The sequence below is a fragment of the Podarcis filfolensis genome, assembly GCF_964270895.1.
Source record: "Podarcis filfolensis genome assembly, chromosome: 1".
NCBI classification, from domain to species: Eukaryota; Metazoa; Chordata; class Lepidosauria; order Squamata; family Lacertidae; genus Podarcis; species Podarcis filfolensis.
The window spans coordinates 88,170,603-88,195,884 of record NC_139604.1 but is presented as its reverse complement, the minus strand read 5'-3'; the positions used below and the strand labels follow the sequence as shown (position 1 = coordinate 88,195,884).

Here is a 25,282-nt window from a genome sequence, read left to right as displayed (position 1 = left end):
AGCAGGGGAGAGGAGAGGAAGTGCATTGTGCAAGTGGAAGTCACTTGACTCCCAGAACAGGAATGTTGGATACTGCACATAGCACAAACTATAGTTTGCAAAACTGTTTCAAACTATGGTTCCTGATTCTGGTTTGCTAGCAAATAAGAAACAATGGTTGGTCAATTTAGATGGCATGTTAAACAATAGAACATACTTACTTAGGGAAACCCACCCTAAGGTAATGCATCCCCTATTCCCAAGAAATTGCAAAGGAAGCCATTAAAATTCAACACGCAAACTATAATTCAGAAGCAGTCTGCCATTACTAGCCTAAATAAACCTAAGAATATAACAATTCTTTCTGAATAACATGACCATATGAGCATAAACACATGAATACATTTGAAAGAACACTAAGTCAGCTTTGAAGTTGTTATCATTTTCTCCATGGCAGCCAGTACATCATCTAGAAAAAAAGAAAAGAAAACCTAGGACCAGTGAGATCCATCAGCTGAAATCAGGTGCAAAGATATACACATAATTAAATAGTTTTGAGCCCAGTAATTAGTTTTGAATACCAGAATGAACTGATGTGCTATACACAAATTCATTTGTTAGACCCAGTGCTTTTTTCTGGGGGTATGCAGGAGTATGCATACCCCTAAACATTTTGTGAATCTAATTTTGGACTCATTGAGGGGCGGTATTTCAATATGAGTAGGAAAATGAGAGTACCCCAAAACATTTATTTAGAAAAAAAGCGCTGGTTAGACCCAAACTTTTTGGATTTCAGCAGAATATTTTGGCGCGTGAGTTCAGTATTTCATGTAATCCCTGTTTCTCAGCTGTTTCTTCAACTTGGCTCCAAGTACTCCTTCCACTCTGCCTGCTAAAACAGCCTTATTTGCATTGATCTCGTCTTGGCCTTTGAACTGTGAATTCACCTCCTCTTGGTTCCTCTGCTTGGCTACTTTCTGATACGACCTTCCAGGTTATTCTTGTTGTTCACCAATGTTCCTGATTAGGCAGAGAACTACCCCTTTCCCAAGGTAAGACAGCTTTTATTTTATTTATTTATTTGTTAAATTTCTATACTGCCCTTCATCCAAGGATCGTAGGGCAGTTTACAGTATAAAGTCACCTTTTCTACCAAAGATAAAGTGCAGGGTTTCAACCTAGTTTTCATCATGTGAACCCTTACATTCCACCTGGTCATCTGGGAATTGTGTTGGGCTGCTGTTGGGCTTCCAAGCAGAAAGTGCTACATATGTAGCTGGCACAATCTTGGCAATGATGGCCGTTCTAGGGTCATTGCACTGTTAACTTGAAGCACAAAGCTGAAAACGAAAGGTTGATGCCAGACTTGTATTCTAAAGATATTTAAGAATTAGCAATAGGTGTAATATAAACATGGTTCACCACTGAAAAGGGCTAATTGTGTGGAGATGAAAAGTCCAGTTTGCCTGGTCACCATATTTGCACTGTCTTTGTCTTCTCAATATTTTCTTCTTATTGCTGACACAAAAAGTGATCACACAGCGGGAAAGCATATTTTTCATTGGATCATCTGGTTTTTTTGGCATTGTTTTGTGCAGTCATGCATTCATGAAAGAGTTTTGCTCAACAGTACAATGCATAGTGATATTTTTATAAGTTAATATTATAGGGAGAAGCATAGCCCCACTAATAGCACGAGGGAGGAAGTAGTGCCAATGAAAATTGGGAGCAGTTTTTTCTGGAAAATAATGAACAACTATTTGTAAACATGCGCTTCATTTCTAATTCAGCAGTTAAAATACAAAAGCAGTACAAATCCTGTGAAAGAAACACCACGTACATCTTGAGTTGTCTGAATCTGTAGCATAGCCAAACTCTCAGTACACTATTGGGCAGCTCACTGATGCCACAATGATGAGTGTACCTGAAACACTTTTGCCACAGCTTTTCTCTGCACTAAGCTTCAAGTATTTTATAGTCATAATAAATATAGTTAATGCAGAAAAGAGGATGGGTAGATTATCTAAATTATAACCATAAACAAATAAAAGAATGAATTAGGTACCCTATGCACCAGACAATATCACACACACCTGACAATGCTATATTCACATAGTTGGTTTATGTGATAGTTGTACTGTGTACAGGGTACTTTTTATGTGAGTCTTTTTGTTTTTTGTTTTTGTTTTTTTAAATAAATATTGTTAAGAAGGCATAACAGCAGCAAATCTATTTGCATGAAGAACTCAGATGAAAATCTATTTCATTATTCCACATCTTAAAGGCAATTCTTAAAACTGTCTGCCTGAATTACTTGCATTTTTTACTTAGTAACCTGGAAATAAATCTATTTTAGCCTAGTGACTTTTGGTATATACTATACTTTAGTTGCAGCAAACTGTTTCCAAAATAAACAATTGTAAAAGTGAAGAGGAAGTTGTCAGAAAGAGTAGTTGTGGCAATCAATGTTGCCATTTCTACACTTGAATCTCAGCTCATTATTTCAGGACTTAATTATCTACATGTGTTAGCATTGTGTCTTAGAGCAATGATGTCAATTTCTTAGGACCAAATGTTTAAATTAAATTAAATCTCAACGTTAGAGACACATACTCTATATAGGTGGCATTGACAATTGCCTACTTGGATTTTATGAGCTGGATCCAAACAATCCCGTGCATAAGCACTAAGTGCAGGATAGTAATGGCCAAATTCCCTTTCCAGCTATGTCCTCTTCTGCTAAGTTTAGCCTGACTCCATAGTATCCCACAACACCCAGGAGTGTCTTTTTTCAGGGATGTAAAGGACTGGATGGGGAGCACCCAAGTAAGCACTGGTATGTGTGTGGTAATCTGCATGCGGTCCTTTGGATCCCTGTCTATTTGTATACATCAGTGCAACATATTCACTGAAATTTTGTCCAGGGACCCCAGTCTAAGATTGCACAAACAAGAAGATAGCACTTCATATGTTTTTAGAGAGCTCTCTGCAAAATCTCCCCATTGGCATCCTCTTTGCTCAAATGTGTTCTTTAACCATAAAATCCCCACCTCCCAAAAAGAAAGGAGAGTTATTTTCTCTTATTAAACAACAAGGCTAACACAGTCACCTTTTAAATAATGATCCAGGATTTTTTTTTATTCATTTAAGTTTCAGTATCATTACAGAAAATGTTATGGTACAGAGTTGTTTAACATTAGTTTTATTTCTTTTCTCATTTAATTTCCACACGAATGCTGGTAACACTAATATCTGTACAAGATCAGTCTTTGATTTTTTAAGATTTTAATTCTGTACATTTTTAAATGTATTGGTTAAAAAGGCTGTCAGCACTTAAGGAAGCAATTTTTTGTTGTTTGTTTAAACAAAAGGTATCCAGTTACTGCCCAATAGTACTGAGCTGGGTGGCTGCTGGGATGACAGATATCCCTGAACGCGCAGCAAGGGGTGAAAACCTCGGGGCTTGGTCGGGTTCCCAATGCAGCCACTCTGCTTTTGGCACTGTGCACATCAACACGAGATACAAGATAAAGAACAAGCAGAAGCTTTCTGTGAAGCGGTTATGAAGCATACTAATAAGGGAAATCCAAGTGTTGTCTACGCTAGTATAAATAAGCAGACAGCCTTGTTTTAAGAGCATAAGTAGTTGTATCTTAAAGATGAGAAAAAACACAAGTTCTGCAGGCACCTACCGCTGTCTACTAAAAGCTACCGCTATCAGAACTAGCATTGAACACACAAAGCAATTGCAAGAAAGGAAAAAGTTGCTTTGATATAATCAGAATAGATTTCTTTAAGATTTGTTTTTAAAGTTTTTTTTAAAAGGTATTTATTTAAATTCATTTGAAATATAGTTCAAGGTGTTGACTATACTGATCAACTTTTATCCAAATCAGAAAAACTAGCTGTGCCGTTGCATATTACAGGATACAGTCAATGATATGTGGACATGCATCAAAACTTCTCTCTTGCTGGTGACATCATAGTCTTCCAATGACCATGACATCAACCACCTCGCCCTTATGAAGTTCCACATACTGCTCTGTCTTTGGAGGTAGCATCAACAGTCCATTGGCACTGCGCATACTCATCAGACGACTGCTCATCTGGTTCCCTACAGAGAAGCAAATAAGTCTTGTTAGCAGGGTAAATGCCACAGAATAGTGCAGCGTCTGAAGCCAGTTCCCAAAAAATAATTTTAAAGCGACAATGGTCACAAATAGTGAAGATCTGTTGTTTGAAGTAAAATGTGGGCAATATCCAGGAAATAGATCTCTCTTTCCCCCTTAGAATTCTCATGCAGAAATGCCTTTTTACCACATCTTTCTTATTTTAAGCTTGCACATTTTAATTATCACATGCACCACTTTCCTAGTTCATCTTCCAAATAACCCCATACTGAATTACAATCTGCACTAGGATGTGTCAAAACTGAACTACTACAGCCCTACCCCCAAATTTATATCATATATAACATTAGCCTTAACATTTAACATATACCACTCAGAGATGATAGTGTTATTTTTTGTTCTTTCATATCTAGCAGTTTTAGGCACATTATAAATATGCTAATATTCCAGAATCTGAACACTGGTGTGGACAAAGCAGTTCACATATCAGGTTCCTGTGCAATTTTTAGCAATGGTTTAAAATCTTCTAGAACTAAATAAGCCTCAAAGAATACACTTCAGAATCTAGATATATTTTTTCCATTTCCAATATCAAACTTAGATATTGAGTTTTATTAGAAAGGAAGCTTGAGTTTGAAGTGGGCAACTTGTCTAACATATGTCAGCTTTTTCTCCTTAGCTGTGCAAGGTTTTAAAAGCTTTTAGCGTCTCATTATCCCAGACATTGGGTAGAGGTAAAATGGAGGCTCTCTCATTGGAAGTGACATCACAGGTAATGTCCAGTAGTTATGTAATACCTCACACACTACTAAGAAGAAAAAGTCTTGAGGTGCTGACAATGAAGGGAATTAAAATATTGCTAGAAATGATACGTTGCAGTCTGAACACTAGTAAAACTTGTTTTCCCAGCAAAAGAAAAAAAGCCTGAAGGGAAAATATCTGTACTCCCCTACAATGTACAATGAGTATAAATGGATCACTCCCAGCCAAACTCAACTCAAGACTAGGGCTTTTTTTCAGCCACAACTCCCCAAAACTCAGTTCCACCACCTCTCAGGTGATGTCTGGCACCTCTTGTTCAAGACTTAAGTGAGCACAGTATGCCAGTGAAAATGGGTAAAGCTTCTTGGTTCTCAGGATGGACGCAGTGGCCATGAGACCAACGCAGCCTTCGTCAACCACATGTTTTGGATTACTATTCCCATCTGTCCCAGCCAACATCTTGAGGGCACCAGGTTGGGGAAGGCGAGTCTAATGTCTATTGTTGCTGTCTTGAGCACATTCTTGAGGAAAGGTAGTGTGTGCATGTATGTGTGCATTTGTATCTATATACAGTGGTACCTCGGGTTACAGATGCTTCAGGTTACAGACTCCGCTAACCCAGAAATAGTACCTTGGGTTAAGAACTTTGCTTCAGGATGAGAACAGAAATCGCACAGCAGCAGCAGCAGCAGCAGCGGCACAGCAGCGGGAAGCCCCATTAGCTAAAGTTGTACTTCAGGTTAAGAACAGTTTCAGGTTAAGAACGAACCTCCAGAACGAATTAAGTTCTTAACCTGAGGTACCACTGTATATGCATCTCTATAAGTACACACACACACACACACAGTGGTACCTCTACTTACGTTCACCTCTGGTTACGTATTCTTCGGGATACGTACGTGGCAAACCTGGATTTTGCTATGCGTGCATGCGCAGAAGCGCTCTACCGCCACACATGCATGTGCAGAAGCGGTCCCTCTGGTTGCAGAAACCTCGGGATCTGACCGGAGCTCAGGAACGGATCCTGTCCGCAACTGGAGGTACCACTGTATATATTTATCTATATCTGTCTGTATTTATTTATTTATGTATTTATATCTGTATCTGTATATTTTAGGGGTAGTAATATGGGCTCCTATCCTGATTTGCATAGTTTGTGGCCTTATTATCTGATAGAATATTTTTTTCTTCATATAGCCCAAACTCCTTCTTCTGGAATAGTAGTCATGCTGGCGGTAATAAAGGTAAAGGTAAATGGACCCCTGACCGTTAGGTGCAATCGTGACCGACTCTGGGGTTGCGGCGCTCATCTCGCTTTATTGGCCGAGAGAGCCGACGTACAGCTTCCGGGTCATGTGACCAGCATGACTAAGCTGCTTCTGGCGAACCAGAGCAGTGCACGGAAACGCCGTTTACCTTCCCGCCGGAGCGGTACCTATTTATCTACTTGCACTTTGACGTGCTTTCGAACTGCTCGGTTTGCAGGAACAGGGACCGAGCAATGGGAGCTCACCCCGTCGCAGGAATTCAAACCGCTGACCTTCTGATCGGCAAGTCCTAGGCTCTGTGGTTTAACCCACAGTGCCACCTGCGTCCCTGCTGGCGGTAGTATCCATGTTCAAAGAACAGGAAGTAGTAGTATTTGAAGATTTTGCTTCTATAGTGTTAAACAACAAAACATTGGGAGGGATTCAGTCTTCTATTCTGATTGTTCTGTTAGCGTAAGCATTTTGGCTTGCCTGACAGAACAATCCCCTCTCTCCTACCCTGCATGCTGTTCTGTGGGTTCTGCTATCCCTCCATATCAAACCTTGGGGAGTGCAGGAGGAGGAGAGGGTGGAAGCGATGCTGCACAAGTGAAAGTGCTTTCACAGGGCTTCTGCTATTGAGATTCATTAGTTGAATGCTGCCCATTATTTGTGAAAACTAAAGTATAGTGAAACCTCAGTTTTTGAACGTAATCTGTTCCGGGAGACCGTTTGACTTCCAAAACGTTCGAAAACCAAGAATCAATGGGCTGGGAGCAGAGTCAATGAAAAAAAAATAAAAATGCACCTCAGAAGCTGTGCAACTTCCAAGATGCGTTCTATGGCCTTTGAAACTGGGGGGGGGGGGCGCTGTTTTGTTTTTGTTTGTTACTGCATTTTTGAGATTTTATATTGTAAAGAATCTTGTAATCCTTGGATGAAGGGCAATATAGAAATCATCATCATCATCTTAGCTTGTGGGAAGGTAGGTTGGGCCATCACAAGCAGAGAAAGCACAAGCCATTCACGGTTCCTTTCATTTCTCCATATTCTGCAACCCGTAAACCCAGTCAAGGAGCACAAGAAATAGAAAACGATAGTAAACAGCTAACCTGTACTTTGTGCCCAAGGCAGTGGTTCTTGGTGATGCCAAGTCAGTATGCACCGATGATATTCTGGACGAGGGTCCAATTTCACATCACATGATAACTGTGGAAAAGCATGCACAGAAAGAAAATACTATGTCATGTACAAAGTTTGCAGGGTGGTTAATACAATGTTGGCTGTTTACTGAACAGTCATTTTGATTTGTTTGTTGGGAAGTTATATGACATAATGGCAAGCAATTATTATCTCAGTTGCTGTGTTTGTAGCGCAAGAGCACCAAATCCACTTTAATGGTGCAGCCTGAATTTCCCCGTATGTGATTGACACCAGGTGCAAAAACGGCAGGAATCAGGAAGGGTGCACACCAGTGTCTACACAGAGTGCCTCAGAAGCTCGTTGTATATTTAAAAACTCACCCTGGCTTTTATGATAGTGGGACGAGGATCCAGGATTCCCTGCATCTTCCTCAGTGCTGGGACAACAAAAAGATTGCAGGTGACAACTGCTGACACAGGATTCCCTGGAGGAAAAAGAAAAAAACCCACAACAGTTGATAGATCAGCAATGTAGAATTATTTAGGGAATGACCCCCTCCCCAAATGTTACTTTGCTGTACAGCTGTGCTAGGAGCAGATGATATATTTTACCTGCAGCAGGGATAGTGAACCAGAGCCTTCCACATGTTGTTGGACAATTCCCATCACTGCTGACCATTGCCTATGCCTAGGGGTGACAGATGTTATAGTCCAAAAACATCTGGAAAGCTGCAGGTTCCCTTCACTAGAGCCATAGGCATTGTTGCATATTAAAGATGTAACAGTATATAGTGCACAAATGCGAGATTACGAAGATTATTCATTTAGGAACTAGAGGTCCAAACATAAAAGCTTTTGCATTTTGTTTTGGATTTTGTTTGTGTTATCCATGAAGGACAATTATAATTCAACGAACCTTACCTGGGAGTGCAAATATTATTTTTCTTACACCATCAATATCCAAAGTTGCAAAGGTTGTTGGCAACCTAGGGAAAAAAAGTCAGCTGCTAAAACTATTTATTTAACAAAATTTGTATAAAACTTAATTGTAAACAGACCCTCTAAACAGTTTATAACGAAACTATAAAAATAAAATTATACCTTAAAATTGTCAATAGAAATCAATGTTAAAAGCAAGTTTATAAATAGCAAAATGAATGTTATCATCAGTTAAAAGAACTAGATATAACATGAGATGTTGAAAGAAGCAGCCCTGTGTCTCCTTCACCTATCTCGCCTGTAATGTTTAGTGATACAAAATATGTGTAGTAAAGTTGATATGACTTTCCCTGTCCCTTCAAACAGCAGCCAGGGGCAGAGAAACTCTCAATGTGATCATGTGTAATGGGGAGAAACTGAAGATGCATCCTGCTTTGGTCTTTTATACAGTGATTGATTGGCAATACATCTGTAAGTGACAGGGGATTAGAGTTGTATCTGTGCAGTGAGGTTAAAAGACTTAAGGAATGTTTCAGGAGGAAGGTAGATAAAGGTAAAGGACCCCTGGATGGTTAAGTCCAGTCAAAAGCAACTATGGGGTGCGGCACTCATCTCACTTTTCAGGCCGAGGGAGGTTTCATCCTACAGACCTTTTCTCTTCCTCTCCTTTAGATCTCTCCTCTGCCACTACATAGTTGTAAAATGTTCCTAAAGCCCCAAACCTGTGTCTGCTGGCATTATAGGAAACTTCTACCAGATCAGACTATTTTGCCTATCTGGTAGTATATCCAAGACCATATCTAACTGGGAAATATTACTCACCCTGGTTTCATAAAAACCCTGCCAAAGTGAATCTGAGCGTGAAGATCAATGTCCAGCACCTGTTTAAGATAGTCCTGTTTTAAAAATAAAAACAAAGTTTTCAAGGTATTTACAACACCTAATTATTCAAAAGTATTAATTAAGATATGTAGGATGACACCTTGTCCAGTCCTAGAAGTTTTATTTATTAAGTAAATTTGAATCCTGCCTTTCTATCAAACGGCACTCAAGGTAGCCAACAAAAAAATTACAAATACATCAAAACACATATAATAAAATGGCAATCATAGATCTTTTATTACTGAACCCCACTTGTCATTCTAAGAAGTTGGATGTTGACACTTGGGGGGTTTCAAAATTAATCCGTATGTCAGAGTTTACTATCAAAATTAACTAGATAAATCACTAGACCAATTAAGAATGGACATTAATTGCCACCCACAGAACAGAGGAAGAACAACTAATATGTCAATTCTTTTCATGTGTGGGCTAGTTCTGACCAGAATGATCCTTTGCCTGGTGTACTGAGATGCAAAGGGATCCTCAAATTACGTGGGTTACTTATGCCGCATTATTAAAACTGAGGCATTCCAGAGTCATCCCATATTTAAAGGTTTTTCCAAACAATTATTGAAAATGTGGCACAGCTTCACAAGCTCATTTCACCACTTCTTCAATTCTATTTAGACCACAAAAACATTCTACCAGTATCTAATAGTTTGGGGTAGGAAGTGATAATAGCTTAGCGATGGGTCACATAACCCTGTTGCTCTTTGTCCTGTTAAACAAGAAGAAGACAATATATCTTTGGTTCTCAGTGACACAGAATATCTAAACCCTGGAAACCCTGTTCGGTACAGTAGAGTACGGGGAAAAAATTAAGGGTTTTTCTTTCTTAATTTGGAAACCTTTCAAGTGGCCTCCCCCCAACAATAGGAGATCCAGACCATGCTCAGATTTCCTCTGTTATCATTAACACTTGTCATTTCTGAATATGTTTTTCTTCCTATTGCTTCATCTCTGGCTTAACTTCCCGGCTTCAACATAGTTTTTGCACATACCTTTTCACCCATGGACACACCTCCTGATGTGATGATTACATCAGCACGACTGATACCCTCATTCAAGGCATTAAGTAAATCATCTGGACTGAAGGAGAACAAAAGCAAGCAGGTTAATGACCATTAATTTGTTTCCAAGTACTTTAAAAGGGGGGGGGGATACATACATCTCTGCAAAAACAACAACCAAAAAACACAACCAAATGTAAATACATCTTTTTAAGCAGGCAGAACATATTCTCCAAGAGTAAAACTATCAAGAAACAGTAATAGTAGGCACAGTATTTTGTTTGTGTACCGGAAATGTTAACTGAATGCACAAGCAATCTTGGTATGCAGTTAAGCTAGTCCAGACTAATTCTGAATATAGCAATATTAATGTAGTCAGTCACATAGTGCATTACAACAATTCAGATGGATGGGCTACTACAGGATAACATTAAGCAGCAGCCAGAAAAGGAAGGAGGGAAAGAATCATAATTTACTTTATACCTTTCAGAGAGGTAATGAAAACCCCATATTTTCCAATTTTTTAAATTTTATTCTCTACCGCTCATGATGAATGTCAAAACTATAAATGGTCTCAGCTCAGTTAATGCTGTTGGAAACTAACAGTGATTAACAAAATCTGTCCCAGATTCAAACTGTGCTGCTGTTTGTGAGCTCTCATTCCTACTCCAGTGCAGCCCCCAGCTGCAGCTGGATAGGGTTAACTGTTCAGGAGGTCCTTGTCACGTATGATTAGAGCATAGTTGGGCATCTATGAAGTTCACCACACCAGAGGTGTGTGAGTGTGTCTGATCTGCAGACTTCCTAAATTGGTTCCTTCAACCTTGTTACTACCTGATCATCTGTTCTCCTAGGATGTGTGCGGCAATTAGAGGAGATAGGGCAGCATTCTCCTGTCACCTAGCTCTCTGCTTCTGGGTGGCAATGTGGTTTGGGCCCAGAGACAGAATGCAAGCAAACTGATGTAGTGAGGTGCCTGCAGCCCTGTTCAGGGAGCTCCCCCCCACCCCCAGAAGGCATATGGCCAAGATGGCCCCATATCTTAGAGCTAGCACTGATAAATGGTATCTTGAAACTGTCTTGGTCTCTGTAAACTTATACGTTATGAACTTTGAACACATTTGTATCATCGTCTGTTATGTAATATTCCAGATAAAAGGAAACTATGAACGTTAGTTATATGTTTTGAAAGGATTATCTAACCAACACCATCATAGAAACACCAAAAAACAATGAAAATGTATAAAGAGTAACTTATGAATGAACAGTTAAGACTACATAATGAACATGTATATATGTAAACATGAATGATAGTTACTGTTGTGACAATTGAAACAGTTTCTCCAAACATCTCAACTGTTAGATAAGATCTAGAGTGCATATCATTTCATACTTCATCATTGAAAGAATTATCTGCCATCACTTTCCCACAGCGGCTTCCTTCTTGTGTAGGAACAGACCTGCAAAGATTTACTTCCAAAGTTCAAACCTATAACCATATGTTAAGAATATGGGAATGATCCACTCCCACTGTGAGCACAGCTTCCAGATAGGCATGGGCATAGTCAGGATTTATTGGGGGGTGGGCAGACATTATGCAGTGTAATTGGTCAGTTAGTTAAGTATTTTTATTTACTTGATGGGGGGGGGGCAACTGCACCCCCTGGCTACACTTATGCACATAGGAGCCCTGTTTTCTTCCTTGGCAATGTATAAGACCATTATGTGGAAAGGGAGGTCTTTGTGCATCTCCAGTATCTCTCCTTCTCACCTGGATACAAGTTACTTGTGCTCAAAGTATGACACAGGGATCTGGAGTGGTGGTAACAAATGAGGAAGAATCATAATTTACTTTATACCTTTCAGAGAGGTAATGAAAACCCCATATTTTCCAATTTTTTAAATTTTATTCTCTACCGCTCATGATGAATGTCAAAACTATAAATGGTCTCAGCTCAGTTAATGCTGTTGGAAACTAACAGTGATTAACAAAATCTGTCCCAGATTCAAACTGTGCTGCTGTTTGTGAGCTCTCATTCCTACTCCAGTGCAGCCCCCAGCTGCAGCTGGATAGGGTTAACTGTTCAGGAGGTCCTTGTCACGTATGATTAGAGCATAGTTGGGCATCTATGAAGTTCACCACACCAGAGGTGTGTGAGTGTGAGTTCTCACCTGGATACAAGTTACTTGTGCTCAAAGTATGACACAGGGATCTGGAGTGGTGGTAACAAATGAGGAAGAAATTGAAGTTATAACTAAAGTCTTCCAGAAAAGAAGGGTCACCCAACAGAATGAGACGTCTCTTTGGAGAATATGTCCTGAGGAATAACAGTATGAGAATTTCTAAGCATCTTCTATAGATGCAATTGCCCTTCTCACAACAATGCAAATAATATAGTTGGATATATCAAAGTGAATAAAATCTACTAATGTCATGAGGGAAGTTAAAGATAGAATATAATGTCCATTGGGAGATCTAATATTAAGTAGAAAGGTCTTTAGAGAAGTCACGTTCAGAGAAAATTGCAAGAGATTTTAAATTTTTAATTAAACCTGTGTGCAGCAGTGGATGGGGGATGCTGCTGCTCTCCTGGCTTCCAAACACAGCATGTTACTGGCGCTTACTAGAAGGGGAGTGCAAGGTGCAGGAAGCTCTGCGTAGTCTGGGTGCATAATGGCAAAAGCAGCAGATTGGCTCCACCATGCTGCGCTGTACTGAGTTCCCCATGCCTTGCCATTCTGGTAAGCACCAGCAACACACTGTGCTAGGAAGCTGGGAGAGCAGTGGTGCTCTGCCTCCGCTCCCCCATTGGCCACTACTAGCATGAATGAATCGGTAACTTCAGGTACACTGAGTTTAGTTTAGAAAATGTAATGAAATACGTCATTCTTGTAATCTGTATCATACAAAAAATAAACATGCATATCACTACGGAAAGCTCAATGAAAACTCCCTGTTTATATGTAAAGTAGCAAGCCACACTTCATTGGAACAGGCAGGATTTGTCTTAAAAGAAGGCCAATACACAGAAGGACCATGGGGAAGAAATCTGTATGTTCTGTACCTAGAGATGTATTTTTCTCCCACCCAAAGCCTCCCTGCTGGGTCATCCCTGTATCAGTGATGGTGGACAAGCTGTGTTCTCACTGCAAAGTTGTCACAAATTGCAGTGATTTAGTTTTTCCCCACTGGAATGAATGGCAGCCATGGATGAAAGAAAAACAGTATATGCAGGGATATCAGTGACTTGGGGACTAAACCTGTATGTTGACACCCACAACCCCAGGGGCAGATTCCTTCCTCTTTAGCTCTCTCCCAAATTACTGACCATTTTCTTGTCCAAATAACTCAGTGAGAACCATGATGAATTACATGACCCTACACCCTTATCTATATAGGCTCAATTCTAGGTTTCCTTACTTGGTCATAATGGTGTGTGCTGGAACCCAGGAACCAGGCACCTAGCTGTAAGGGAGTATGTGGGAAGCTGACCTCACTAGGGAAATTCCAGACCCCTTTACATATATATTCAAGGTTGTGGGTTTTTTTGTTTTTAGTCTAGCCCCTTTACTTGCAGAGATATAAGGAAAAGCATGCAGGAACTATTCTAGCTGCTCCTACCTTCCAGAGTTCTGGCCAATGAGTTCAAAGGTACTGAAAAGCACAAGGTATATTTTTAAACTTTGAAAGATTTGAAACTGTTTTTTTAAATATTTAATACAATTAGATACTTGTAAACATATATGGCAATGTGTACCTAGGTTCTGGCTGTTCTGCATCAATTCTCTTGCTGTATCCTTAGCTCCCCTCGCCACAAAGTTTCTGACTACATACCTGCTAGTAACTGGTTTTATAGAGAGTCAAAATAATTGGAAGCACCTCGAAATCTACACGTTGCTAACTGGTGAAAACCTTTTGTAAAGAATAATGATCTGATAAAAAAATATGCTATCATATGTGAAGAAACAAAGTTAATTTTAAAAAAAGGATTTGATGCTTATATTATAACCCACTTAATATAGGGTTCAGATAATCTTTGTGAGAGTTAATTTCTAATATGTACTTTTCTACTCTTTCCCAAATATTCTGGCAATTTCACGTTAAAATGTATCTGCCACATGTGTCTATATAATATATTTTACACCAAATGCTAATGCAACTTTTGGTAGTCTTTGGTTTATAATATAGCTAATACAAAGCAAACAACAGTTATGTTTTACTCACATTAGCAGACAGGACAAATTAGCAAGCTCATATGCACCCAGCAGGTATTAATTTTGTCTCTTGCTTCATCTGTCATACCACAACCAAAAAGCTGGATTTGGATTGATGGAAAATGGACAAGAGCATCTGATAAGTCAGCATAGCATTTACAATTGCCATGCTATGATCAGGATATACCTGTCTCACATGACTGTAAAAACAAACAAGACAGGAATGCAATGCACACCTTTAAAGTATTTTATAAATTTTAATCTGACTGTGCTTATCAGGCTTGTTGTAAAAAAGATGGTTACAGACCAGAACACAACACAGCATAGCCAACTGCAGATTTAAGGTTTTAAACTTTGCTCCAATGTAATGTATTTTCCCAACGAGTTTTTAGCCTATGGTGCCTCATCCAGTGATTTTCTGTCCTTCATGAAGTTCTTGCTAGAAAATACACTCTTTCACACAGCTCCCACTAACTTTCCTTTTGCACTGTCACTGCCAATATGGAATACTAAGAATTGCGAGTCATCTCATATGCCACACCTCTGTATTGGGAACACCAACAGGAACATGGAGAAATAACAAGATAGGTTTGTATCAATAGGTAAACAAAATATTCCTGTGGATCGTTATACTTATTCATAATCTTTATAATCAATCTTTCGATTAAAAATGCCAAAGAGAGCTAATTGTAAAATCCATAATTAAACCCCCCCACACTAATCCACAAACGAGTAAACAAAATGACAATGAAGTTAGATAACAGCAACTAGTTAAAAACAGGGATGCATCCAATTAAGTTTTATGCAAAGTAAAATTAATGAAATTAATGGGCCTAAGTTAGTCCTGTCCATTCATTTCAACACTTTACTCGGAGTATGACTAATGTTGGATACCAACCATAATTAAATTAGAAATACACATGAAAAGACAACAACTTAAGCCTAACAGGCTAAGTCTCTTTAAATTAAAAGGTTTTTGCCTGTCAGTAGAGTGAAAACTACTACAAACATCCAAGGAAAATCCAGAGTAATCAAACATATCACTGAAATTTTCCTCAGTGCAATTAATGGTGCTTTTAAGATTGCAACCCTCAATTTAAACTTTATCTCCCTCCCTCATGGGCAAGGGTTGCTCATGCCTTCCACATTGGGAGATAAGACAACTGTTACTCTGGAGAAATAAGACAACTGTTACTCTGGAGAAATTCCCTTGAAAATACAACATGTGAAGAAATCTTGTACAGTATCACACATTTTATTACCTGCTAACTTGAGGAAGATGTTTTTCGGATTGTCTTTAAAAAGTTCCCATAGAGGACTTGACAGATGATTCCTGCCAGTGCAGTTCATAAAAGAACATATCTATGCTCAAATGTTTCCTATCTGAAGAACTTAAGAGATATTCACACATTACTTCCTTTATAAGGAAACATGTACCCCACTTTGCCTTCTCCAGAAGGAAAATTAGCCAGGCCAGGCCAGGAGCTGGCTGAAGCAGTTTTCTAGACTGAAACCTCTTTGTGTTTCCCTGACCTCCTGGAGAAATGGAGGAGCTGCCACATACTGACCCTTTGTTGTCCTTGGTGGCACTAGCAGTACCTCACTCTGGAAACAGCATTTGCCAAAGATCGAATAGCAGTTGCTGCCAGGTAAGGCACAGCTGCTTTCTGAGAGTACAGAAAAAAGCAAGGGGGTGAGCTACAGTGTGGCGTAGTGGTTAAGAGTGGTGGACTCGTAATCTGGTGAACCGGGTTTGCGTCTGGGTGACCTTGGGCTAGTCACACTTCTCTGAAGTCTCTCAGCCTCACTCGCCTCACAGAGTGTTTGTTGTGGGGGAGGAAGGGAAAAGAGATTGTTGGCCGCTTTGAGACTCCTTAGGGTAGCGATAAAGCGGGAAATCAAATCCAAACTCTTCTTCTTCTACTACTACAGTACTTGTGGAAGCCTTCTAACTAGTTCTGTCTTCCTCTGTTAGCTAACAGTGGAAGGGTAGAGGCTCTCTTCTTCTAAATTCCAAAACAGGTGGAGGGGAAGGCGAATACAGGTTCCTCTTTGACTCAACCCTATGTCTAGGATCATTTTGTATTATTCACATGCAGCTATTTTGAGGAGAAAGTGCTATGATGACTATCTTGGAATCAAATAATTTGGTGCAGATAAGCCTACTACACGTTTGTTGTCATTCTACAGAATGTTAACCTATGCCACCTTAAACTGTCAATTTCCACAGAGCAACATCAGTGATTATTCAACAGAATACAATTCTTGTGATAAGAGCAGAATGATAATGATTTACACATCAGGCTCTATATCTTTCTATTTAAGATACTGTTGACAATAATATATGCTCTATAAGGAATATGTGTGTTTTATGGAACTATGCATGTTGCCAATTAAGCACAGAACCAAGCTTTCTCTGGATAATTAGAAATCATTGCTTTCATCATATTGATATAAGGAAGCAAAGTATAGCGGACGCTCGGGTTGCGAACGTGATCCATGCGGGAGGCACGTTCGCAACCTGCATCGTTCGGAACCCGCAGCGCCGTGTCTGTGCATGCGCGGGTTGCAATTTGGCACTTTTGTGCACGTGCAAAGCGCAATTTAGTGCTTCTGCGCATATGCGAGTGCCAAAACCCGGAAGTAACCTGTTCTGGTACTTCTGGGTTTGGCACGGTGCGCAACCCGAAAACGCACAACCTGAAGTGTCTGTAACCTGAGGTATGACTGTACTGAGCTCACTGTGCTATGCCTGTGCCTAAAATGCTTCTGAATCTGTTATGATCTCTGTTACCTTTGCCAATCCAAGAAACATCGCAAACATCTAATTGCTCCATTGTTCTACCCTTAATCTGTAGACAAAATTACTATGCAGCAGATGGCAGATCAATTTTGTAACTAAATTTGCAGCATAACAAAGCCAGCAGTGTGTGTGTGTGTGTGTGTGTGTGTGTATATATATATATATATATATATATATACACACACACACACACACACACATATAAAACAAACTGATACAATGACATCATCACAGAAATATTAGATTATTTCAGATTGGAAAAGTCTTACGAGTCCTTCTGGAAGTGACACTCTTGTTTTTCACCACTTTAAAACTAATGGGATGGAAATCACTTAATGAACAGATTGATTACTAACTGATTATATAAGTGATATTAAAATAATCCAAAAATTAATGCTCAATACTTGGTAGAACTCTGCTTGGAAAACTTCATCAGCAGTACAGAACATCTTGATTGCATACATTATTTTATTAGGGCCAATTGCATTAAAATGGCAAAATCTGTTTCTGGACTGGATAACTTTTGACTATAGGTGGGGGCTCACATGATTGCATGCTCCTCTATAATAAATTATTTCCTTTCTGTAGAAAATTAAATATGAGGCAAAAAGGTTTTCACCTAGCTTTCTCCATGACATGCTGTTTTTCTGTGTGGAGCAAATCCATAGATAGGAAAGGAGTGCTACTTTCAGAAAGGTTCACAAGGTTCTTTCAGTCTGAAAGAATCTAGTACGGCTTTCTCTGGAAAGGTATAGTGTGGCTATAGTTATCCATACTCTAGTAACCTCTAGGATGGATTACTGCAGTGCACTTTATGTAGGATTGCCCTTGAAGACAATCTGGAAGTTGCAACTACAGTAGAATACAGTAGCTAGGGTGTTGGTGGAAGCAGTGAACCATTAGCATATAGCTTCTATCCTCAAATGTCTACAGTACATTGGTTGTCAATATCCAATATCCAGTATCCGTATCCAATACAAGCTGTTTATGTTGACATTTAAAGCTGTGAATGACCTGTGACCCAAATATCTGAGTGAATGCCTTCTCCCATCGCAATCTGCCTGCACGTTAAGATCAGCAAGAGGGGGTCTCCTGGTGATCCCTTCATTAAATGAGACATATAGTGGAGGGGGCATGGAAATACCTTCTTAGGGGTGGCTCCATGTCTCTGAAACAATCTCTCTATGGAAGTGAGTCTTGCCCTGGCCAGGAACTTAAAACTGAAGCTGCTTCTGGGAATACCACCTATGAAAGTTCTGGTGAGGCAACTGCCTTGAGCTAATCCCACCTGAGTCCAGTATGCCAGCATGGGAGATAGTCAATATTTTTTTGTCAGACTTTTAGAGACATGGGCTAAGTCATTTTTATGCTGTTGCTAACTATGTTATTTATATAATTTAGGATAATGATTTTAATGTTTTTGTTCATTATGTATTTTGCTTTATTTTTTATTTTTTTGCAAACTGCCCTGTGATCATTTTGGTGAAGGGTGATATAGAAATCTCTCTCTCTCTTTCTCTCTCCATATATAGTGATGTCATTTCAATCCTGACTCTCTACCAGCAGTCAGGTAGCCCAGGCACAAGTTTACAATCTTAAAGGTACCAATTAAAATGAAACACCTCAAAAGTCTTCATCCAATAATCCAATGAACATTTTAGGAGACTGTTTTAACTGAATTTCCAGTAGAGTTTTACTTGACCTTCATTTAAATACCTCTCTTTGCTAGACTATGCTTTATTGATCCCTTATGAATTTTTTTTCTGTCACTTGTTCATTAAAACTGGCAACCATCTCTGTTAGCCTTCTCATTATATCATCACTCTGAAATATACAGTTAATATGAAGTCAAAATTAAGCAATATGGCATGACAGGATTCAGCACTGGGGACTGAATTATCACAGTCCTGTTCCAACTCAATTCTCTATAGATCATAATGTACTCCATGGATCACTCGTACAGTGTTCTCTTCTCCACTAATCTTTTTACCCAGCTGAATCTCTCAATTACTGCAAGTCACTTTTCCCATATTTGTTATATTAATATTTGAAAATGCAATGATTCTTACAATTTAATACATCAACCAATTTCACTTTGAAGATTTTGCCTCAAACCTGGAGCAAGAGATCCCCTTAATTAGCCATTTTACACTATGGTAATAGTGCACATGAGGCCTACAGAGAACATGTTAGGAGTCTACAATACCAAACCAAGGTCAGTGTCTAAATCAAGAAAAATTAACTTGCTTATCAGAACTCAGTTGCTACTATCAGTTTAGTCTAAAATGAAGGAACAGAAACAAAGACTCCAAGCAATTCTACACAAGGAGAAAAATTCAGAGCAAATAGGGCAGATGTTCAAATATCACCTCTCCCACATTTCTATCTTCATCCTTTTCTTCAAGTCTTTTGGAGACGTAATGAATATTAAGCATTTCACTGTCAGAGCTGGAGTTACCGTTAGACACACCAAGGCGATTGCATCAGGTGTCATGATCCTGAGATGGCATACCCCACTGCTGTGCCTACTGGCTGCCACTGCCACTGGAGAAGCAGTGAGCTCTTGCTGCTGCGACTGCCTTTCTTCACCTCTCTGGCAATGGGGTGGTGTGTGTGGGGGGGCAGAAGGCATCACAGGTAGTGCTGGAGCTCCCGCCCTCACCCCCAGCTCCAGAAAAATGAGGAGAAGTGGTGGTAGCAGCAGAACTCCAGCTTCGGCACAGGAGTGGAGCTGAAGGCAGCAAGCTCCTGTTTTCTTCAGGTGGCGAAATGGGATGGGTTGCCCATGCTCACCATTGTTTCATACTCACCAAAGGGCTAAAACAACTAACATTTCATTTGTGTGATCATTTACATAACTGTATCATCAAATGGCTTAATCAGAGAAAAAAGGTAACTGAAGTCTCACCCATTGGCAACATTTGACTCCTCAGCTCCCAACATTGTCTCTATCCCCAGCCAATCTACCAGGCTGCATCAGAAGAGGTCATTCCCTGCCCCCAGTTTAGCAGGGAATAACTTTTAGAAAATACTTCCAATCATCATCTAAAAATGGGAAGGGGACTTAATAATTGAGAATTGGTGCCTGCATTTGTGTATTTGCCTATTCCTTTCCTTTTTCTTTTGTTATGCGTCTTACAGTGTAAGCTATTATTTTTAATGGCATACTACTTTGAGTGTTTTAGAATAAAGCCAATATATAAAGGTATTAATTAAACAGACTCTATATATCTATATCTATAGGCTATGTAGCAGTGGAATATTAAAGAAAATGATTTAACGAGTATTATGGGAGATGAAAGTTAGAATTCTACACTCAGTATGGTGGGCAACCATTTTCCTTGGAGGGCTCTATTGCCTTAGGGGTAATCTATTTGGGCTGTGTGCTAAAACACCCCCACCCTCTTACAAGGAATGGGAAGTGATGCTCTTATCACAGAAACATAGGAAGCTGCCTTATACGGAGTTATTTTTTATGCATAATTTTTTTTAATTAAAACTTTTTTGATACAAGTTAAATGGGGGGAAGAAAGAATGAAAGAAGAATAGAGAAAAGAGAAAAGAAAGAAAAAGAAAAGAAAAGAAAAGAAAAGAAAAGGGCTTCTGATTTTCCTTCTGTCAGTTACATAAAAAGAATTATTCAAAACTTTCACTCCACAACAACATCTAACTATTCCATTTTCCATGATCTAGTATTTTTCCAATCTTCAAACCCAAATATCACGTGTTCATCTTCCTTTTCATGCAAAATGTCCAAAACAGGTTCCCAATTAATATTGATAAATGTCAGCAATAGTTTTTCTCTAATTAACAGTATCACCTTGGCCTCCAACAATTGCAGCAACCATGCCTCCATATTAAATAAAGGTAACTCTTTCCCATTCTGAGGGCATAGGAGTCTCTCCACTGTGAACATACATTGATACTGTATTCCATATCCATTGGTCCGGACTATGTTCTGTATCCAATTTCTACTTCCTGTCGTATTTACGTTTTTTTCCAGCCTTATCCATATAACATTTTTGTTTTCCAAAATCTCAGCTTTATCATTTAGTTGCTTCATTTCTCCATACACTTGTATAGTTGTTCCTTCTACCTTTGCCATAGTTTCATCTCTCAGCCCTGCCATAGTTTCATTTCTCAGTCCTTTGTCATTTAGATCCACTATGTCATTTCTGATCCCATTTCCCATTTCAACCATTGCTTGTTTAGTTTCATTCCTCATTTCATTTACTCCTCCTTTTAATCTTGTCAATTTTTAATCTATTTTTTCCTCTAAAGCCTCCATTTTTCTGTTAATAAACTTTGTTAGCGCTGTCATCATCTGCTTAAGAATACCCGCAGTAAGCAAGGACCCTGAAGTTCTCCTTCTTTATCCCACCTCTTCCCTGCCTTTTGCCTCTCTCTTTTCTCTTCTTGTAAGTGGCATTCTGAATGTTGAAGCTTTTCCTGCTTCACTTTTTAAAATTATTAGGAGTTCTGTCTCTGAACAGCTTCTGCCACTTCAGCAATTTCACAGCTTGCAAAAGCTTAACTTTGTCCACACTGAGTGACAGCAGCTCTCCAGTGTTTCAGACTGGGGGGTCTCTCCCAGGCCTGCTTGGAGCTTCTGCGGATTAAACCTGAGATCTTCCGCATGTAAAGCAAACACTCTGTCATTGAGCCACAGCACTGCTTTGAGTCATGGCTCTTCCCCTTAAAATAGACAGAGAAGCATTCAGGGCTGCTCCAGCTATTGGAATTAATAATAACAGTTTAATACTACATTTTCTTAGAGTTTCAATAAAAAGAAAATTCTATATGTGACCTCCTTGCCTTCATTGCTTTATCTAGGGGAGGGTGGGGGAGGCATAGCAGACAACTGCAAACCAGAGTCCACGTGAGGAAACCCGAGAGCTTGTGGGGAGGAAATACTGTGCAAGCCCAAAGCTTTTTACCAACTTCCTTACTCCTTTCCCCTCTCAAGCTTCAAGATGGCCCTTCTTGATCCCTACAAGTCATTCCTCCACTCTCTCCAGCCAGTGTTCGTGGAACAGAAAGCAACTGGTGAGATTATGGTTCAGGAGAGGAGGTAAAGTAGGAGAGTGAGAAAACCTATCAGATGAGCCATGGGGTACACAGAGGTCTGGGAGATGCAAAACTGCACTGGGATTCCTTGTGGCAGTGAGGACATTAAAGCCTCTACTTCCTAGCGATCCCGATGCAGCCAAGATTGCTGCCCTTATACTGATATCGGGCCGTGATATTTTGCAGCAAGAGATGAGGGGAAGGAAGCATTTGCAGCCAAGGGTCCTGTGGTTGCCTGCATATGGTGTTTGTGATTAATAAGGAAAGAGATGTGCTTGTTGGGGGGAACAACTCTCAACCATATTTTAAGTGATTCAGATATACAGGCTCAGTGAGCTTGAGAAAGGCATATACTAATGGAGAAAGCTAGGGAGGCAGTTGACTGCCTGCTAGTTGAATCTCTAGCTTGTGGCTCTTGATGGAACTGTTTACTTTCAGTGGCACGGACAATTAACAATACAGAAGTACTCTTATTGATAAAATCAAAATAAATAATAAAAGTTGAAATTATTTTCTGTTTTCACATTCTGAAATAAGCACTTTCAATTGTTTGCTTCAAGCACTTGTTTCAGATACAAATGAAGTGCTTCATGTTAACCATCCTCCAAAATAATTTAAAGCTTTGGATGTAATTACACTACACCATATAAAGAGGTCAAGTTTAGCAAAAAGACAAAATTAGTGTCCTGTGTACATTAGTCATGCTCTCAGAAGTCACTAAACAGCCGGAAACAGTGGCGGCTTGTATTTGATGCAGCTATCTTATTGAATATTGTATTCTGAATTTCCAAATGTCTAGAGACTGACATATATTCATGATAAAAAAGAATAGACTAAAGTAGAATACAAGATTTTTATGTATTTTACTGCTAAAACTATCCTTTTTTGATTTATAACCAGCACCTAACAGATTAGTTTAATGTAATAGCTGCTTGTCTCAATGTCAAAAGATTCCTTGCACGTGAGAATTTCAGGCTAGTGTGCAAACTGTACATTTCATAACAACTATTAAGCATGATTGACATGGAAACTGGGCCACTGTCTTAATACAGAGATTTATTTTTAATAGATTTTATTTTCAATAACAACATTCAAAATGGAGTTAATGATTTTAATGGCATAAATATACCAAGATGTGGTTGATATAGGATAATCTGATTTTGAAGATAAGGGATTCTACAATTGTGGACTCGTGGCCCAACCCAAATGATGCTTACTCAAGAAGTGTGCTTAAGATCACAGCCTTAGAAACAATTGCTGATCTTCTTTAAAAAAATAAGGGTGATTTATAAAGAATCTTGTCTATGATCAATGTATTCAACTATATGTGTGCCAACTTATTCACCAAACATTTAAGAGAGATTTATAGTGATAGGCTGGGATAATAATAATAATAATAATAATAATAATAATAATAATAATAGTAATGTTTTATTGGTTATAAACTCTTAACATTCCAAGAGCTGCTTAAGGCCTGCCCCCCCTAAGGAAGTTTCAAAAGATGTCACCATGTTCAATGCTATTTACTCCCAAGCCTTTTTTAGGATTGTAGCCTTATAGACTTAAGGCTTATGGGTATAATACTTAGCACTTACTCAGCATATCTAAAAATAAGAGATAATTTTGTAGTGCTTGTATTGGTGACACCTTTAATTTGATACTAATTGTTTAAACTGTTTAATCTTGGGCAATGATAATCCTATTACAAATACAAATATAGATTTGTCAGAACATTCTGTTTATCTCACTGATGACAATGGTCATCATGTATCCAAAAGAGACACATGTTTAATTCCTATCTACCTTTCTGGAAGTCAGCCAATAAAGTGATTTAAAACCATATTATGGATAGTCCCAGGATGTCATTCCCCAAACCAGAAGTTTTCTTGAAACACTTGGAATATAACAAACAAACAAACAAACAAATAACAATAGTTTCCCCCCCAATATATTTCCTCAGTTGAAAGCTTAATGTCTAAGTGGGTCATTATGGAGACTGAATAATAAGTATAGTTAACTATCATATGAAAAAATATCTGATGAGTCATCACATGCCATAACTAATAAACAGGGTTTCTCTGAATTTCAGTATTAAGAAATATGTTGGAATGCCATATTTTATATTCAGTGACATGTCTAGACAGATTGTTCTTTCATTAGTCATTATTGACTGAAAGCAGACCAAATAATCAAGAAAAACTCAAGCTGTGGAAACTATTGCGTTTAAGAGCTCAGATGAGAACACACTTTCAAATGTAAACAAGCAATAAACAAAGGTATACAATAATGACAGATTATGTTCAGGAGACACAAATCTATAATAAGTATTCAGAAATCCATCTAGATTTTCAGATGCTCCCTGAGAAGTAATGTTGAAAATGGCATGTACTTTTTCAACTAAACATGCTGCAATGCAGGTCTGACTTTTCTGTAATGAAAGCTTACTTCAAAACAAATGAAATACAAGTAATTTTTAAAAATGCAACAACAAAAATTAATGAAGTAAATGCAGTCATGGGACAAAGAAAGTGCACCCTCTTTGAATTCTGTGGTTTTACATATGAAGACATAATAACAATCATTTTGTTCCTTAACAGGTCTTAAAATTAGGTAAATGCAACCTTAGATGAACAACAACACATGACATACTACACCGTGTCATGATTTAACAGAAATAAAGCCAAAATGGAAACGCCATATGTGAAAAACCAAGTACACCTTATGATTCAACAGCTTGTTGAACTACCTATAGCAGCAATAACTTGAAGTAATTGTTTTATGTAGGACTTTATCCGTCTCCCACATCATTGTGGAGGAATTTTGGCCCACTCACCCTGAGATGTTTTTTATTTCCTTCCTTTCCAATTTCTATGAACATTGAACTCCTGAGAAAATTGGCAACTGTCTTGAATGTTTTCCACTTTTGAATAATCTTTATCACTGTAGAATGATGGACTTAAAATTGGTTGGAGATGACCTTAGAACCCTTCCGAATTTCATGGGCAGCAGCACTTGCTTCTCTAAGAGCATTGTGTTATTATTTCCTTGGCACTGTGTTAAAACACATCTGAATGCGCCAGACCAGCAAACTGCTAAAACGTCAGCT

At 38.9% G+C, this 25,282-nt stretch overlaps 1 protein-coding gene across 35 annotated transcripts in view; it reads right to left on the bottom strand.

The window, feature by feature from the left end:
• Window positions 1-3,089: 3,089 nt before the first annotated feature.
• GPHN (gephyrin) overlaps window positions 3,090-25,282 on the bottom strand; it is a 233,308-nt gene continuing 211,115 nt past the window's right edge. For 18 of the 35 annotated variants that reach the window (XM_083604375.1, XM_083604404.1, XM_083604371.1 and 15 more), the window contains 7 exons: window positions 13,714-13,746; window positions 10,083-10,170; window positions 9,022-9,095; window positions 8,182-8,246; window positions 7,642-7,745; window positions 7,231-7,327; window positions 3,090-4,093 (listed from right to left, as the gene is read on the bottom strand). In XM_083604375.1, the coding sequence (XP_083460501.1) occupies window positions 3,960-4,093; window positions 7,231-7,327; window positions 7,642-7,745; window positions 8,182-8,246; window positions 9,022-9,095; window positions 10,083-10,170; window positions 13,714-13,746 (595 nt within the window). In that variant the 3' untranslated portion in view covers window positions 3,090-3,959. The remainder of the gene's footprint in view (window positions 4,094-7,230; window positions 7,328-7,641; window positions 7,746-8,181; window positions 8,247-9,021; window positions 9,096-10,082; window positions 10,171-13,713; window positions 13,747-25,282) is intronic. The other 17 variants (XM_083604388.1, XM_083604383.1, XM_083604393.1 and 14 more) reach the window with 1 other exon arrangement.